Source organism: Trachypithecus francoisi, unplaced genomic scaffold (genome assembly GCF_009764315.1).
Source record: "Trachypithecus francoisi isolate TF-2019V2 unplaced genomic scaffold, Tfra_2.0 Lachesis_group8, whole genome shotgun sequence".
NCBI lineage: Eukaryota > Metazoa > Chordata > Mammalia > Primates > Cercopithecidae > Trachypithecus > Trachypithecus francoisi.
This window is the reverse complement of record NW_022681473.1, coordinates 29,012,318-29,029,187: the sequence shown is the minus strand read 5'-3', so window position 1 is coordinate 29,029,187 and position 16,870 is coordinate 29,012,318. Positions and strand designations below refer to the sequence as shown.

The window sequence follows — 16,870 nt, the reverse complement described above, 5'->3', positions numbered from 1 at the left end:
CTTTAAGAAAGGTAGCCAAAGGCTGAGTTAAAACTGGAGTACCCTAAATGGTGAGGTTTTACCATAAGGCAAATTCATGTGCCTATACTTGTTTGGACCCAGGACCTAAATATGAGTGGTTGCAGGTTCATAAAGTACATACTTTCTTGTCTATAAGCAGGGGGTTCTGCAAAGAAAAACATTTTCTTATAAAAATGCCTCATTCCTTCTTAGCACCACTACCAGTTGTTCCTTGTAGGTTTGCAATGTGGTTGTCAAATGGAAAAGCATTTTGTTTTCTTGGTGAGTACATGTCTTATCCTCTGGTTTCATCATTTCTATTTAGAAATTGAGCATGAGAAAAACAGTGCAAAGAGGGAGGAGCTGACAGAGTTGCAGCAAAAGCAGAGAGAGAGGCATTTCTTAGCTGCTAGATGCATCTTAGTCTGGATACTTTGGGACAGCTGCCATTTTCTCCCACCTGTACAGGTATTATTGTCTCTCATACAAGGGCTAGTTAAAACTCACTAAGCTGCCAACTTTTCCCTAACTTTCAGGATTGTCCAGGGTTAATAGTTATCCAGCAATAATACCTGCCTATGTATCGAACATTAACTAGGAGCTAAATCTACATATATAATTTCAAAGTTTTGAAACAACTCCATGAGGACAGGTATTCTAATCCCATTTTTGTTTGTGTATGTGAAGACATTGATGTTATAAGAAGTTAAGTGACTAAGCCGTGATCACACAGTTAGAAAGTGACTCAACCAGGATTAGAACCCAGATCTATCAGGATTAAAATTCTATGCTTCTAACTATTATACTGTACTGCCTTTTTCAGAAGATAGAAGATTCAGATCTTCCAACCTCATGGTCAGGAAAAAGTAAAGCTGATGGATGGAATTATTTGCCTACAGGGATTTGGTAGCTTTATGAGAAAATTTTTTCATTTTCTTTTTCAATGTTAGCAAGCAGTTTGAGAAGAAAGTTGAGGTGGGGCTTGCCAGGAAAGTGCCTAAGGTGGAATGAACAGAAACTTCTCTCCCCAGACAGGTAAACATTAGTTTACTCACTGGCTTTTGTGAAGCCAGCAACTGCCATTGCCTCTTCTGAAAGACCCACTGTTCACCAAGTGGCAGGTGCAGGCCAACTGTTGCCATGACAACAGCAGGAGAGGCAAGCAGTTTAATTCCAGAACTGATAATTAACTGGGGGGTATGGTGTGGGGTGGGGAGAAAAATGGGGGGATAATTGCTGCAGGAGGGAAAACTTAGCAATTACCAGCAAGTTGCATAAATGAAAAGGCCAGGCACAGATGCTCCAGCCCAGCATGCTCCTAGCTTTCAGCACTCATTCCCTCAGGTTAGGAATTTTTGATACACTAAAGTGAAGGGTTGAATCCCTAGCCAACCAAGTCTTTTTAAGGAATCACCTGAGGAAAGAAGATTGTCATGTAGGCTGTGAAAAGAAATACAGGGGGCCAGATGAATGACTACCCGAAATTATCCCACTCACCCAGAAACGACCCAAAATGCTATCTAAACTCTGCAGGAAGGATTCATACTTGGTGATAAAATAGGACCCATAAAGCATACTTGTGGGTGTCTACTTCTTTGGGTTGAATAGGGGAAACTGGCTTATTAGAAAATAAAAGGGGCCGGGCGCGGTGGCTCAAGCCTGTAATCCCAGCACTTTGGGAGGCTGAGATGGGCGGATCACGAGGTCAGGAGATCGAGACCATCCTGGCTAACATGGTGAAACCCCGTCTCTACTAAAAATACAAAAAAAAAAAAAAACTAGCCGGGCGAGGTGGCGGGCGCCTATAGTCCCAGCTACTCCGGAGGCTGAGGCAGGAGAATGGCGTAAAACCCGGGAGGCGGAGCTTGCAGTGAGCTGAGATCCGGCCACTGCACTCCAGCCTGGGCGAAAGAGCAAGACTCCGTCTCAAAAAAAAAAAAAAAAAAAAAAAGAAAATAAAAGGAAGACTCAAGGAAGTCATGAACTTGTTTAGGTACTTAATCATCATAGCTATTAGTCCATCAATCCTTCAGAGACTGTGTTAATGAAAGTAGCCAGCACTCACATGGATGATTATCTATCTCATTTAATCCTCAAAACAATTTAGGAAGAAGATGCTATTAATATTCTCATAACAGACTCAGAGATGTTCAGTACCTTGACCAAGGTCATAGAGCTAGTAAGTTAATGTACTGAATCTTGTCCTATTGGGTTGTATTTTAAAAATAGAACCTGTACTTTTCTATAGAGAAATCATGGTCCCAATCTACAAAATCAGACTTAAGCATATATAAAAAATTTATAATAAAAAGGAAAATATTTTTTCTAGCAAAATAAGGTTAACTGCAAAATAAAATATCCTGAATGAGCAATATTGGAGAATATCCTTTTCTTTTGGGATCTATCAGGCTCATAGCTCAAGATTAGCCCTATGTCCCAAGCCCTGATCAGGTGAATAATGCGAGTCATGATTCTTTCCTAACTTAGTTCTGTGGCTCAGCTGGGTTAAAGCTGAGAAGAAGAGGAGACTTGTTGACATTAAACAATGCAGAGACTGTCCAAAGTTCATCTAAATGATCTGTTAGAACCAAACTTCCATGATGTATGTATTTTTCATGGGAAAAATGCCATAATGTACAGCAAGACTTCCATGTATTCCTTGGTGTGTGTATGCGTATGTTAGAGAGAGAGAGAGAGAGAGAAAAACAGGTATTTTACTTGGAAACAGTGAGTCTCAGTTGAAGGAGAAACATGGCATTCATTCAGCAGAGTTTAGAGCACCTGCTTCATTCTAGCATTGTCTTTGGTGCTAGGGATATAACTGTAGAGAAAACATTCAAAGTCCCAGCCTTCAAAGAACTTATGCTATAGAATCTTAAGGTAAACGAAGGTAAGTGATGTGTAATTTAAAGACACATTTTTAAGAACTCATTAATCCTTCTTTCAAAATCTATTATAGAAAATAAAACTTACCCAGTCCTTCTGGCTGGTAGGAAGATACACAAAAGATAGAATAAGAATAAGAGAGCAGTAGAGGCCAGGTGCTACAGCTCACTCCTGTAATCCCAGCACTTTGAGAGGCCTAGGCGGGTGAATTGCTCGAGGCCAGGAATTCCAGACCAGCCTGGCCAACATGGCAAAACTCCGTCTCCACTAAAAATACAAAAATTAGCCAGGCATGGTTGCACATACCTGTAATCCCAGCTACTAAGGAGGCTGAGGCACCATAATTACTTGAACCGGGAGGTGAAGGTTGCAGTGAGCTGAGGTTGTGCTACTGCACTCCAGCCTGGGCAAGGAAGCAAGACTCCATCTCAAAACAAACAGAGCAGTAGAGGTTGATAATCACTATTTAAAACTGTGAGCTTACTCTTGATTTTCCAGAGGTTTGACAAACTAATAAGTTAATATTGCCTTTGCAAGGGAAAAAAATTAATATCAAACTTTGGGAGCTCAACTGACACAGTAATTATGCTGGAAAATGTAATTTTGCCTCCATAATAGAGATGGGGTTATTTCAAGAAGATTTCATTAATGTGCTGTTCATCAACAAAAAGCAGTGTAACCTTTCTTTTATTAGATTAATGCAGGGTCGTGATGCAAAAGGCTGTTGGAGTAATTCTCACTCCTTTGTTCTAAGAAAATAAATTAAGTACCGTCTTAAAGTCTAGATACGGAAATTAAAATCATTGAAGACAGAAAAACAGTATGACCACTCATTCCAAAATCTCCATGAGCCTTCTGTCATTTCTATAAAATTCATTCCTTTATCCATTTATGAAACTAATTTGATCAAGTGTCTACTATGTGCTAGGTAGTGCTAGATGTTGGAGCTATAATAGAAACCAAAACCAAATGCAGTCCTTGTTTTCATGGCGCTTACCACATGATGAATGGTCTCTCCACATTTCAGGGGCATATATTTATACTGTGTCTGCTCAACTCACATTAAAAGATCAGCAACCTACTAAAACATGTATGTCACTTGTAGCTGTAAATGGAAATCTCCCAATGCAGGGCTTTCTAGATATATTAGACTAAACACTATTTTAGTTGTCAGTTTACTCTTCTAAACTAGAGTTCCATGGTCCATAAGTTTGGCAAAGGCCGCCCTCTTGGAGTTCCACAAGTATCATGATGTGATAAAGACTTTGAGCATCCTCGTGATAATGAAATATGTTTACTTTGGTTTTTTTTTGTTTTTTTTGTTTTTTTTGTTTTTTTTTTTAGGCGGAGTCTCGCTCTGTCGCCCGGACTGGAGTGCAGTGGCCAGATCTCAGCTCACTGCAAGCTCCGCCTCCCGGGTTTACACCATTCTCCTGCCTCAGCCTCCCGAGTAGCTGGGACTACAGGCGCCCGCCACCTCGCCCAGCTAGTTTTTGTATTTTTAGTAGAGACGGGGTTTCACCATGTTAGCCAGGATGGTCTCGATCTCCTGACCTCGTGATCCGCCCGTCTCGGCCTCCCAAAGTGCTGGGATTACAGGCTTGAGCCACCGCGCCCGGCCATGTTTACTTTGTTTAACCTGACATTCCCAAACTTATTGACTGTAAGACTCTTTTAACCCCTATCACATAAATGTTCTTTAGAAGCTGTGTTCCTCAAGATATACTATGATGCATGCCGCTTTTTCTCCACTAGGTGTTGGGACTTGTTGCTAATGACTGACATGCAGAAAGAGGGTATAAAAAAATGTAGAGTCATTTCCTTTGTTGAAATCATCTCTTCACTGTACTTTGGGACTTCTAGAACATTTCTCTGCTATTATTCATGTAATCTATTTGTACGGCAATTAAAAGTGTAGCTATCAGGGGTATAGAAAATGAAGGTAATACATATTCCTGGGAAAAGGAGGCCCAGAGAGGGCTGCTCAGATTTTTTTTAAAATTGCCATTAAAAAAAAAAAAAAAAAAACTTGAATGTACATAATTCCATATAAAAAATACCACCATAAATAAGTTTTGTGTTCTTTTCATCTTAATTGATTTTTTTTCCTATTTTTAATAATAACAAAGCAGTGGTACCACTGTAAAACAAGCATCCAGCACATTGCCTAGCACAGAGTAGACACTCAAATCTTGGTTAAATGAATGAATGAATCAGGCAGTGACAAGTAACATTACTAAGTATAAAGCATGCAGAACAATTACATTTTTCCGGTTTTAACTCATTGCATAAAGTGGGCCAATCCTTTTATGTCTTGATAGTGCGTCTTACATCTAAAAGCTAATACATGTTTATCATACGTTGGGAAGAATCAAGAAAACATTTTGCAAACCCTTAAGTACCGCATCTAAGGAACAGTAATTTTTTTTCACCAATGATCATGGAATTGCTTTAACTTTCAATGTGTGGGAAATTAATATGGCCAGGCGATGCCAAATGGATTATACACTACGATCACAGTATTCTGACTAAAGGCCAAGAGAAAAGGGCAGTGAGACCAGGATATCAGGCTTTCATTAGAACCTCGCTGTCTCAATTTTCTCATCAGTCATATAGGAGCAGTAGTACCTGCTCTGTATTAAGAATCAAGTAATGATAGTATATAAGAAATACAAATAAGAAGTGTAAATTGTGTCTTATACCCTTTAAAAGCGTAAAGTGCTAAACAAATGAAATAAGAGTGAATGAAATAAAGGTAAGTCTTTTATAATGATATCTGTTAAGACATAATTGTATTCACAACCTGAGGCTTAAATATGAGTCTTTTAAACATTTACCAGAAATAACAAAGGCAGCAAGAAAATTGACCTTGATTCAGCACCTTTACAATTTACAGGATGTACACAGACATCTTATTTCCATATTCTGTCAATCCTGAGAGGTGGTTTTGCTATTTCTATATTACATAGATGTGGATATTGAATGAGTATAAGTGACTTGTCCAAGTTTGCCCAGCTAAAACTAGAAGTGGCAGGAGTTAGAGTAAGGCCTTCCTGTCCTACATCCCATGGCTTTGCTCTCCTAGCTACTTGTGTTCAAAACATAACTCTTGTTTTCTCCTCTGTCCTCCAAATTCTCCTGCCCTTTGCCTTCTTAGTAAATGGCATTATTCTGTCTCAGGCCAGTAGCCAAGGAATTATCCCCAATATCTTTCTTTTTTCTTTGCATTCCACATCCAGTTAATCAGCAAATCCTGTCAGATTTATCCTACGTATACATCAAATATAGAGGCTTCTCACCACCTCTACCTCACCGTCCTGGTGTATGCCACATACTTCCCTTTAAGAATCCTACTGCCTTCTTCCTGTTGGCCACTTTTACTCATTCTTCCTCCTACCAGACCTCCCCACAACCCCCACTGCCATTCCATTCTTCACATAGAAGCTAGCATGAACTTTTAGTATACAAAGAAGATCATGTAATTCTCCCAGTCAGAACATTGCAATATTAATTATATTGTGTCTGGAATTTGTGTCAGAATAACCTGGGGGAAAGGAGCCTATAAAGCCTCACAAAAAAGAGGCTCCCACCTACCTCTCTCCATCCTCATGCCCCATTGCTCACCTTAGCCACATTGCTTTCTTCCTCTTCTTCAGAGGTGAAGTTCCCTCCTACTCAGGGCCTTTGTGCTCACGTTCCCCTCTGCAGGAATGCTCATCCCAAGAGCTTCACATGGCTCTCTCTGGCTTCATCCAGGTGTCTGCTGAAATACTACTTCTTTAGAATAACATTCTTGACTGTGCTTTGGTTTTCTGCATAAACTTGTCACTGCATGAAAGTGTATTATATATTTAACTTATTTTCTTTCTTTTCCGCTAGAACATAAATGTAATAAGGGTAAAAAATTTGTCCATTTCACAACTGTATTCTCTAGAATATAACAGGCATTTATTTTTGAATATACAAATCGCTTTGCAAACCCTGTTTTCTAAGTGAAGAAAACCCTGGTTTGGAATAGGAAAGCCTTAGATTCACTGGATTACATTCTCAGTCTGTCACTTTGTGCAGGTCATTTGCCTTTGGCAGTTATTTGTGAGTCTGCTTTTGTTATTTACAAAATAGGGATAATAAAGTGATATAATGGGGCAGGGGAGTTAAATTAGCAAATGTATATAAGTCTTTTGAAAACAGTAAGGTGTAGACTTGGAAGAGAAAGCCTGTATTTGGGCCTCAGAGCCTAATCCCCCTCTAAGATGGCGCTTGTAGGGAATTTATACAGTTAGAATCCCAAGCCTAGGATCTTCATTCATCCTCAGACCCTGGCCTAAAGAATAACTTGTCTAAGCCATATGGTTTCCAAATGACTATGGGAAATAATGCCTATGGATCATAATTTTTGCTGGGAACCAATATTAAACTATCGAGGGGCAGTTCTCTTAGGCAGGACTACCTTAATGAAAGGCAAATATTCTCTTGCTTCTTTTAAATCTTATTTTGTTTCCAGAACATGCAGATTATGTTTAAGTAAATGAGTAACACTGTTATTACTGAAACCAGATCCATCCTAATGCTGTTTGGAATGAGAATGTAGTTGCCAAATTGGATTTTTTTTTTTTCTTGAGATGGAGTCTTGCTCTGTCACTTAGCAGGTTGCAGCACAGTGGCGTGATCTCAGCTCACCTCCACCTCCCGGTCTCAAGCGATTCCCCTGCCTCAGCCTCCCAAGTAACTGGGACTACAGGCATGTGCCAACATGCCTGGCTAATTTTTGTATTTTTAATAGAGACAGGGTTTCACCATGTTGTTCAGGCTGGTCTCGAACTCTGACCTTGAACCCAGGAGGCCAAAGTTGCAGTGAGCTGAGATTGTACCACTGCACTCCAGCGTGGGTGACCAAGCGAAACTGTCTCAAAATTAAAAAAGAAAAGAAAAAAAGAAATTTATTGAATACTTACTAAGTGACTAGTAAGTGCTAACCATTTTACATGTGAGTATTACCATGGGCCTTGAGACTTTGTGTTAGAGATAATCTTTCTTTCTTTAGTAATCTTTACTAATCTTTTAGTGGTTGTATAAAAGAGAGGCATGCTAATATTACTGTAGTTGAAGGGAAATTATTGGCAAAATTTTCAGGTGAGTAAACGGAATCATCTTGGATTTCTTGCAGGATGCAGGGAACATTCTGGATGTAGTACAAAACAGATAACCAGTGTCCATGCTGCATGCTGCTCACTCTAGTGCCCGACTGTTACGGAGACTCACTGCCTGTCTCCTCTTTATCTGTACACCTCCTACCTTTCTTTCCAGGTCCCATTTAGTTGCCTCTTCTTCCATGAATCTGTCTTTGATCTTTCAATCTTTACAGTTTATTTTTGTGTTTTTTAAATTTATTTTTTAGATTGACAGATAAAATTGTGTATTTATATAGTACAACATGGTGTTTTGAAGTACATATACATTGCTGAATGGTTAAATATAGCTAATATGCATTATCTCACATTATTATCATTTTTTATAGTGAGAGCACTTAATATTCATTCTTAGCATTTTTCAAAAATGCAGTATTTTATCATTATCTATAGTCACCATGGTGTAGTCACCATGCAATCAATTTATAAACTTACTCCTGCCTCGCTGTAACTTTATATCCTTTGACCAACATTTCCCTAACCCCTCCCTCAACTGCCCCAGCCTCTGGTAACTACCATTCTTCTCTCTACTTCTGTAAGATCAACTTTTTTAGATTCCACATATTAGTAAGGTTGTACACTATTTGTCTTTCCATGCCCGGCTTATTTCACTTAATATAATGTCCTTCAGGTTCATCCGTGTTGTTGCAAATGACAGGACGTCCCTTTTTTTAATGGCCAACTAGTATTCTATTGTGTATATATACTACATTTTATTTATTCATTCATCCATTGATGGTCTCTTGATTCCACATCTTGGCTATTGTGATTATAATTTATCTTTGGACTTACCACTTTCTTCTCTGTTTTATAATTATCTGTCTGCTGTGTTATACCATCAGCGTTCGAGCTCCTGAATGGCAGTGTCTGTACCCAAGTTTTCTTTATCTCTATAACAAGTCTGTTGTAGCAGATCTGTTGTATTATTTGCTCTCTCTCTATATATATGCAATACTTTGCCATGTTCTAGACTTGCAAAATGATTGACTAGGACTCATGAACCCATGGCCATTCCTTAGATAATAATGATCACAGCCATAATAGCTAATACTGATTGAGGGCCTACTATGTGACAGACACTGTTAAGAGTGTTACCTGTCATAATTCCATTTAATCCTTATAATAACCCCATAGGGGTAGAGTAGATACTGTTATCATCCCCATTTTCCAAATGAGGAAAATTAAACATTCAAAGATAAAATAATTTGTCCAAGGTCACATAGCTAGTAAATGGTAGACTAGTATTTGAACCAAAGCTTTCTGGCTGCAGAGTCAAATCACTATTGAAATGAATAAAACTTCTCCTATGCGTACCTACTCTTAAAGATGGCTTTAAATCTAACTTCTCAAGGCTGTTATTTATTTTTGTTTAAAGCGACTTACCTTCCCTGTTTGCTCTCTGAGCCTTCTGAGAAAGGCAAGGATGCAGCAGGGAGAGCTTTGGAAGGAGTAAACTGTATTCTCAGGCATACAATGGCAAAAGAGCACCTGGAGAGATTTGGGCAGTGCCCTTTTCCCTTTCCTTGCGAGGTGACAGGCTAAGAGGGTGCTTTCATGGGCAGTGGCTGCCCTTTCAGCTTCAGGCTCGTGTACCTGGTACATGATGAGACTGGTGAACAGTGGACTCTCTGAGACAGTGACCGTGCAGGCTGCTCTCTGGAAAAGCAGGGTGTGAATACAAATTTATTGTCCTGGGACATTCCCCAAAATAAACAGACTTTTTGTGCTGACTCCTGGCTTTTCCAATTGAGGCCTGACTATTTTCTCTCCTTTTTTCTTTTTTGAGATGAAGTCTTGCTCTGTCGCCCAGGCTGGAGTGCAGTGGCTGGATCTCAGCTCACTGCAAGCTCCGCCTCCCGGGTTTACACCATTCTCCTGCCTCAGCCTCCCAAGTAGCTGGGACTACAGACGCCCACCACCTCGCCCGGCTAGTTTTTTGTATTTTTTAGTAGAGACGGGGTTTCACCATGTTAGCCAGGATGGTCTTGCTCTTCTGACCTCATAATCCGCCCATATCGGCCTCCCAAAGTGCTGGGATTACAGGCTTGAGCCACCGCACCCGGCCTTCTCTTTCTTTTTTAAAAACAATCTTTCTAGATGACATTTCTTTTCCTTCCTGTCTTTGAGTGATAGGGCTCACATCTAGGAAGGAAATGATCTTTTACTTCAAAGGTTATATCTCTGTCAGACTTAAAGTTGTTTAAAATTAAGTCTTTGCCTCTGGAGCTCTGAGTCATGGTGAAGAGTGCTCACTCCAGAGTTCTGACTCCTTGAGGACTGGAAGTAAGAGTGAACTCTTGCCCTGAGCCAGCTACAGTCGGTCAGGAAATAAGTCTTTATTGAGCCTTGACTAGGTGCTTGGGCTTGTGATAGGATGAAATCCTTGACCTCAAGTTGCTTACAAACATGGGGAAATGGTGTAGAAGAGTCAAGATCATAATATGTGAAATAACCAGACAACAATAAGATTATACATAATTATATATAATACATATATCAAACTCAAGCAGTTGTAAGCATTTTCCGAATCAGTGTGATGTACTGTTTAAACAATTTTGGCTTTGGGGTTAGAGGTTCTGGGTTTGAATTCCAGCTTTACCACTTACTAGCTGTATAACTTTAGCCCTACTATATAAACTCCTTAGACCTTAGTTTTCTCATCTGCAAAATGGAGATGAAAATAGTGTCTAAAGTCAGTTTGCTGTTAGGCTTAAAGAAGATGATCCATTCATTCAGTTAAAAAAAATCTGAGTGCCTTCTTTGTGCAAGGCGCTGTTTTAAGTATGTGGAATATACAGATGACCCGTGGAATCTCAGTGGCAATAACAACAAATGGTTGTTTTTCTCACATACTACATGTCCCCTGTGGATCAGCTTTAGCTGTGTTCCCTTCTCCTTTATTCTAAGACTGAAGCTAAAGGTGAGCCCCTATGTGGGACATGCTGGCAAAGGGAAAAGGGCAATAGCAAAACGATGCAATCCACCCTAGTAGAGCAGAAAATCACTGTTAGGACAGAGTGAGAAGTGACTTCAGATGGGGAGAGAGAGAGTCCTGAAGGCCCACTAGGTTAGAACATTACTGCAGTGATTCAGATGAAAGATCTTGACATTCTAGACTTGGATAAGAACAGTAGCAAAGGAGGGAAAAGAATAGGTGGAGGGAACAAGGATACAGGGAAATGGAGAGGACTTAGTGAGTGTCTGTATTTGAGGAATAAGGGAAGAAGGATGGAGCTAAACTAAGAGCACTAGTTTTCAAAATTAGCTGCGCTACTAAGTTTACTTAGTTGTGTGAACTCAAGTCATTGAACCTCTCTGGCCTTGAGTTTTGAACATTTATAAAATGAGAGTCCTGAGTTTGATGTGGCCCTTAAGGTTCCTTCCAGCTCTATTCCTCTGTGGCTCTAAAACTCCAAAGTCTTTGTTCTAGAAGACCACACACTACTGGGAGTGGTGCTGTTGGGAGGGAAAATTAATTTGGAGAGAAAGATATTCAAAAACCTAGTTTTGCATTTGTCTGCTTCTATTGGGTTGTGTGCCTTTCCTTTTTGCCTTTGCCTTCACTTTCTCCTTGGCTTGATTGTAAATCCAGAAGGGAGATATAATTTATTCTTCATCTCCAAGGTGGGATCCTTGGGAAGATACAGGGCCTGGAGGTCGTGGAACTAATACAGCCTTGTGCACAATGCCTTTCCAGCGTCTTTGGTATCTTGGCATCTTTATATGCTTCCACTAGCATATTTTGCAGTATGATAACATCTTCACAAATGTCAGCCAGGAGGTCTGTTTGGAGAAAAACTTTTTGTTCCCCTATTCTCACATATCCACAGAATCAGAAACTTTGGCCAACTCTTTCTTCTCAAGGGCATACTTCTTCCTCTCTTTTATCTCTTGGTTGCTCCTTCTCATGGGAAGAGGAGCAACTTGTCTCATTGGTTAGTCTGGCAATCATTTGGTCCCTCTTCTCTATTGTACAGAGTTAATGTGTTAACAACCCCTGCTCCAAAAAGACAACATGGTCTTATCCTTCTTTTCTTTTGCTTTCTTTGATCACCTAGTTCAGGCAGGGTGGGCCTTCCTTCTGCTCTCTGTTATATTAAGCAGATTAGGGTGGAATTGCCTCTGATAAACCTAGACAGGTCTTTCTTTCAACTTTTTCAACTTCTCTATCAGGTCACTTTCCCCCTGGAATTTAGATAACTTTAATTTAGTAGGAGAAGTGGCGTGAAACACCTGCTATAGCCTCTGACACCAGTCCATGTAAGTCAGCACTGTACTTTATTACTTGGGTCTCCATTAGCAAAAGTAGTACCTTGATCACAGTTTAGCTGCTTAGTTTCTGCTCTTCCTGTTTGAAATTGGAGAATCTAGTCAATAAGTGACACCATGACCTTTGGCAGAACCCATTCAGCATCACATCACAGTTGTTAATGGTTTCCTATCCCTCTTTCCCAGCTTTGCCAGTAGGAGAGTACAATTATCAAAGAGGAAGACTGTTTGCACCTTGCATCATAGGAAGTAGTTTACAAAGCTGAGTGGCCATCAACCAGTATCTGCTTGACCCATAAACTGTGCTTCCAGGAAACAATCCAGCATTATATCCTGGCATTTTAACCATTTCAGATGGTCTTTTCAGTATGAAATTTATTATGCAGCATGAGCTCTCTGAAGATGAATGTTGTACTTAATATTTTTTTTAAAACCTCCTTCTCATACCCATCCCTATTCCATATCCCATATAGTGTTTTGTAATAAAACTTTTCAGCTGGAAGGTACTTAATAAATTCTGACATGATATCAAAAGACTTTTTTTGTTGTTTTGTTTGTTTCTAAAATGAGAGGCCAACTCAATTGAAAAGGTGAAGCCATTTGTGTGCATAGTTGCAATCCCAGTTGATTCATTAAAGAAAAAATTTAAATCTTAATAATTATTTTCAGGACCTCTCTCATGAGACAGAGCTCATGGGCCTTGATTTATTCCACAAACATGCATACCAGATACTGTATGAGGCACAACAGAGAAAAAGAAGCCAGGGGCCCTGCTTTCAAGGCATCATAGTCTAGTTGAGAAATGAAATCCCTGAACAAAGAATTATAATCTACCAGTATGAGAACCCACATAGAGAAATGTGTTAAGTGCTATGGGAGGCAGAGTAAAATATGACTAGTTCTTCCTAGGAATTAAGGAAGATTTCACAGATGTTGACTCATCCTGACTAGTGACTTGAAAAGAGCTGTACAACAGTAAATGGAGTGATGACAGATAGAGAATGGACATCCTAATAGTAAGCTTGGACAGCCTAATAGTAAGCTCTATTAGTTACAAGGAAATTTTTGAACTATGGTTAAGGGGAAAGTGTGCATTCCCTCACTATTTAAGTCCTTTGCCAGCATCGTGCTTTATTTTGTAAGGAGAGGGTTTTGCCAGCATTTATCCTTCTGGTTCTAGGCAAAGCTTGGGTATAAAAGAAGTAAACTTGGCATATTCTGAGGCAGCCATAATTTGGGGCCTTTCAGTCTTGATGTTTCACTCATTCATTCATTTATTCATTCTCTCCTGCTCTTTCTGTGCAATCTGATAGAACAAAATTTAGTCTTTTTAACCATCCCCTACTCTTTCAGTTCTTCTTTGGTATAACTATGTCTCCTGTTTCTTACTGTGTTTGTCGGAGACTAATCGTAAGAAACCAAAATCCATCCAAACTAGTTCAGTCAACACGGGGATTAGGAAAGGATATGGTACATTTCATAAAACCCAATGAAAGCAAGTATTTCTGTGCCTGGTGGAGACAGGAGTAGGAATTGCTTACAACCAGAGATTACTCTTACAATCTTCTTTCTTCTCTTTGTCTCTTTCTCCTTTTTGCATCAGTCTCTACCTTCCAGAACAGCCTCCTCTTTTCACTTGTGCCTCTCTTCTTCGTATGTAATTTCAGCTTGCACTGGCATCACTTTGGCCCATGCTCTGCAGTTCTCTGATGCACATTCACCCTTACCTTAACACTGTCTCAAAAGAAAGCCCAGCCAATTCATCTGACTGTTAATTAGCTGATCGAGTTAGGTGGGCATACCTAGTCCAGTCAGCTACAGTAAAAAAGTATGCGTGTGTTGAGGGTCGGGAATTCATGTGGTTATATAGGGCTTTTCGTCCCCAAGGCCAGGGTAGAGCAGAAGGGTAAATTGGGAAAGGTAGGCAAAATTGAATGATACTCTGCTTTGTTTCCCTAGAGAGACAAACCAGTGTACAATCTAAGATGACAGTTGAGACTTTCTTAACAGAAGTTTTTCATAGTTGGACAACAGAGTGCTCCTACATGCCCACATTCAGTGTCCATTCCAAAATAAATTCTACTTCTTGCATGCCTAGCATTTTGCAGATAAACAGAGTAGTGATTGTTCATCCAGCACATAGTTCTTACCCATTTCTCACTTGCTGTGGCCTCGGCAGGCCGAGGTATATGAGAAAAACCATGAATTTGGAGTCACTAGATTTATTAGTTTCATCCCTTACTAATTCAGTGACCATGAATAAGCTCCAACATCTTAGAGCCTCTCTTCCCTGATTCAAAAAATGAGGTTGATTTGTGCTTCACCAGCCTCCCTGGGTACTTATGAGGGGCACATAATAAATGTGTGTTGAATGACTTTGTGAATAGTAAAGCACTGTGCAAATGAGTTCAGTTATTAACAAATTATGTTAGAGATGGGACAAAGGTTGATTTTTGGCTTGTCTCACGTTTAGCATGAGGTACCAAGGGATGGATTCTCTGATATCTGCTCATCCAAGTCAAGGCATGGTTTTAGGCAAGATTCATGAACACAAGTTTCTGGTGCTCTGGCTCTCAGACTGTCATCAAGCATGTGAAGTTCCTTGAATGAAAGATGTAATGGAAACAAATGGATGCATGCTTCTTCATCAATGTGTGTATCAATATGACCTCCAGGCATGATAGAGGACCTTTCATTTTTTAGCTGAAATTATTTTAATCATTATAGTGGTATTAAATGGGCTGTTATCTTGGTGTTTCTTTTAGTTAGATGGTGATGGTGAGAGAAAAAGGTGGATCACAAATGTGATTTAACTGAGGATCATCTTTACTTGGTGTGGATAAGAACAAAGAAAAGACCAAACTTGTCAACATACAAGATCACCTTCCCTGGCCTTCCTCTGTCAGTCACAGGTTAGGTATGCAATAGATAATCCTCAGTACTACTGCTCTGTTCCAGGATGGAGAAGTAAGGAGAGGAAAGGTCGGAGGTGCTGCCAGCTCTTTGTCTTTTCCATGGTTGTATTATGTCTCTGTGCTGTGGCGGGATAATGAGGAAATATGAGAATAATGTTCTTTCTCTGTGGGGAAAAAAAAGAAATATATATATATATGTGTATTATTTGAAGATGTATTATTTGAAGAGAGGCAACTTGATGTAATGGAAGGACCATGGGCTTTGAAGTTATACAGACATGGATTCAAAAATCAAATCCCACATTAACTACTTTTTAATGGATATGACCTTGGGAAATTACTTAACCTCTGTGAACTTTTCAAATGTTTCATCCGTGCAGTGCAGATACTAGTTCAGATATGTGATCCCCTTGGATAGGGCCTAGCACATAGATGCCCACTAAATGGTGCCTATAGCAGTAACGATATAGGCCCCTAATGGTCCTTGGCCCCAAATGGCAGCTGCAGTGGAAATTTTAATCAGAAGGTTAGGGGGGCTTCTTTCTAAAACCACAGTTAGTTCATAAGGCTGCTCACAGCCCTCTGCTGCAGTTATAACATTCACTGAATCACATAGAGGGACCTTTGGGGAAAGAAAGCCCTGCCCAGGGCATAGCAGACTGAAGGCCTAAAGGAATCTTAGATGGGGAATGGGGATTTAAAACTCAATGATTTGGTTGTGGGTAGCCCAAAGAGAATGTTTAACTTGGATTCAAACTTTGAGTGTAGACTCTAGAATTGAGTTTAAGAAAGTTGTATTATTTAATCCCCTGCCATGTGGCAGGCACCATGCGAAGTAGCTTGCATACTTAATTTAATTTACTGTTCATGGTAGCCATACAAGGTAGGTGGGATTATTCTCACTTTGAAAATAACTAAAAGAACCTTAATAATTTGTTGAAGGTCACACAGCTAGTCGAAGGTCACACAGTTAGAAGTTGAGGGTTCGCACTCAACCCATTTCTATCTGTTTCCAAATTCCACATTTTTCCCAATATGCCTCACGGCTACCAGATCTTACAGCCCACTTGCTTAGTGCAGGAATTTCTAATCGTGGCCCTTGGATCCCTGAAGATAGAAATGAATTCTATGTGCCATTTTCATTATTTCAAAAACTTTAATGGAAAAGCTTATATTTAGTTGCAACAAGTTTATATTTGTTAACAAAAATGGTATGTTTCTTTGCTTACAGTTAATGTTAACTGTTTTTCTCCCATGGTGACCTAGTGTGTCAGTTACTGATGTATTTAATAAAACTAATTAAATACTCAAAAGTACTTTTGGTTAGACAAAGTCTTCAGATTCTGAAGCTCATGAGGGTAAATGGGTGTTCTTGATGGTAAAAAAAATTATGAAATATAGTCAGATTTGAAGACTGCAAATTGATGGGTCATCAGCCAATTCTGGCCTAAAGATGCATTTTGTTTGGCTAATAAAGCGGTGTTGTTTTTTAATTTATAAATTACTGACAAGCATTTAAAAATTAGAAAATGTCACATCAAAAAGCAGATGTTTAAGCTCCTTGTCAAAATTCAAAAGTTCTGGCATTACTGGATCCACATTTCTCCATGA

The 16,870-nt window shown here is 39.6% G+C and overlaps 1 protein-coding gene across 4 annotated transcripts in view; it reads left to right on the top strand.

Annotated features, from left to right (window-relative positions):
- Positions 1–16,870, top strand: part of TRIM44 (tripartite motif containing 44) — a 216,446-nt gene that overhangs the window by 88,707 nt on the left and 110,869 nt on the right. Inside the window, exon 5 of one of the 4 annotated variants that reach the window (XR_004436199.1) lies at positions 15,110–15,256. The exons of 2 other annotated variants lie outside the window; for them this stretch is intronic. Coding sequence is in view for 1 of the 2 variants with exons in the window: in XM_033207709.1 (XP_033063600.1) it covers positions 12,531–12,597 (67 nt within the window). In the remaining variant the exon portion in view is untranslated. Of the gene's footprint in view, positions 1–12,530; positions 12,638–15,109; positions 15,257–16,870 lie in introns of those variants that run through there. One more of the 4 variants, XM_033207709.1, reaches the window with a different exon arrangement.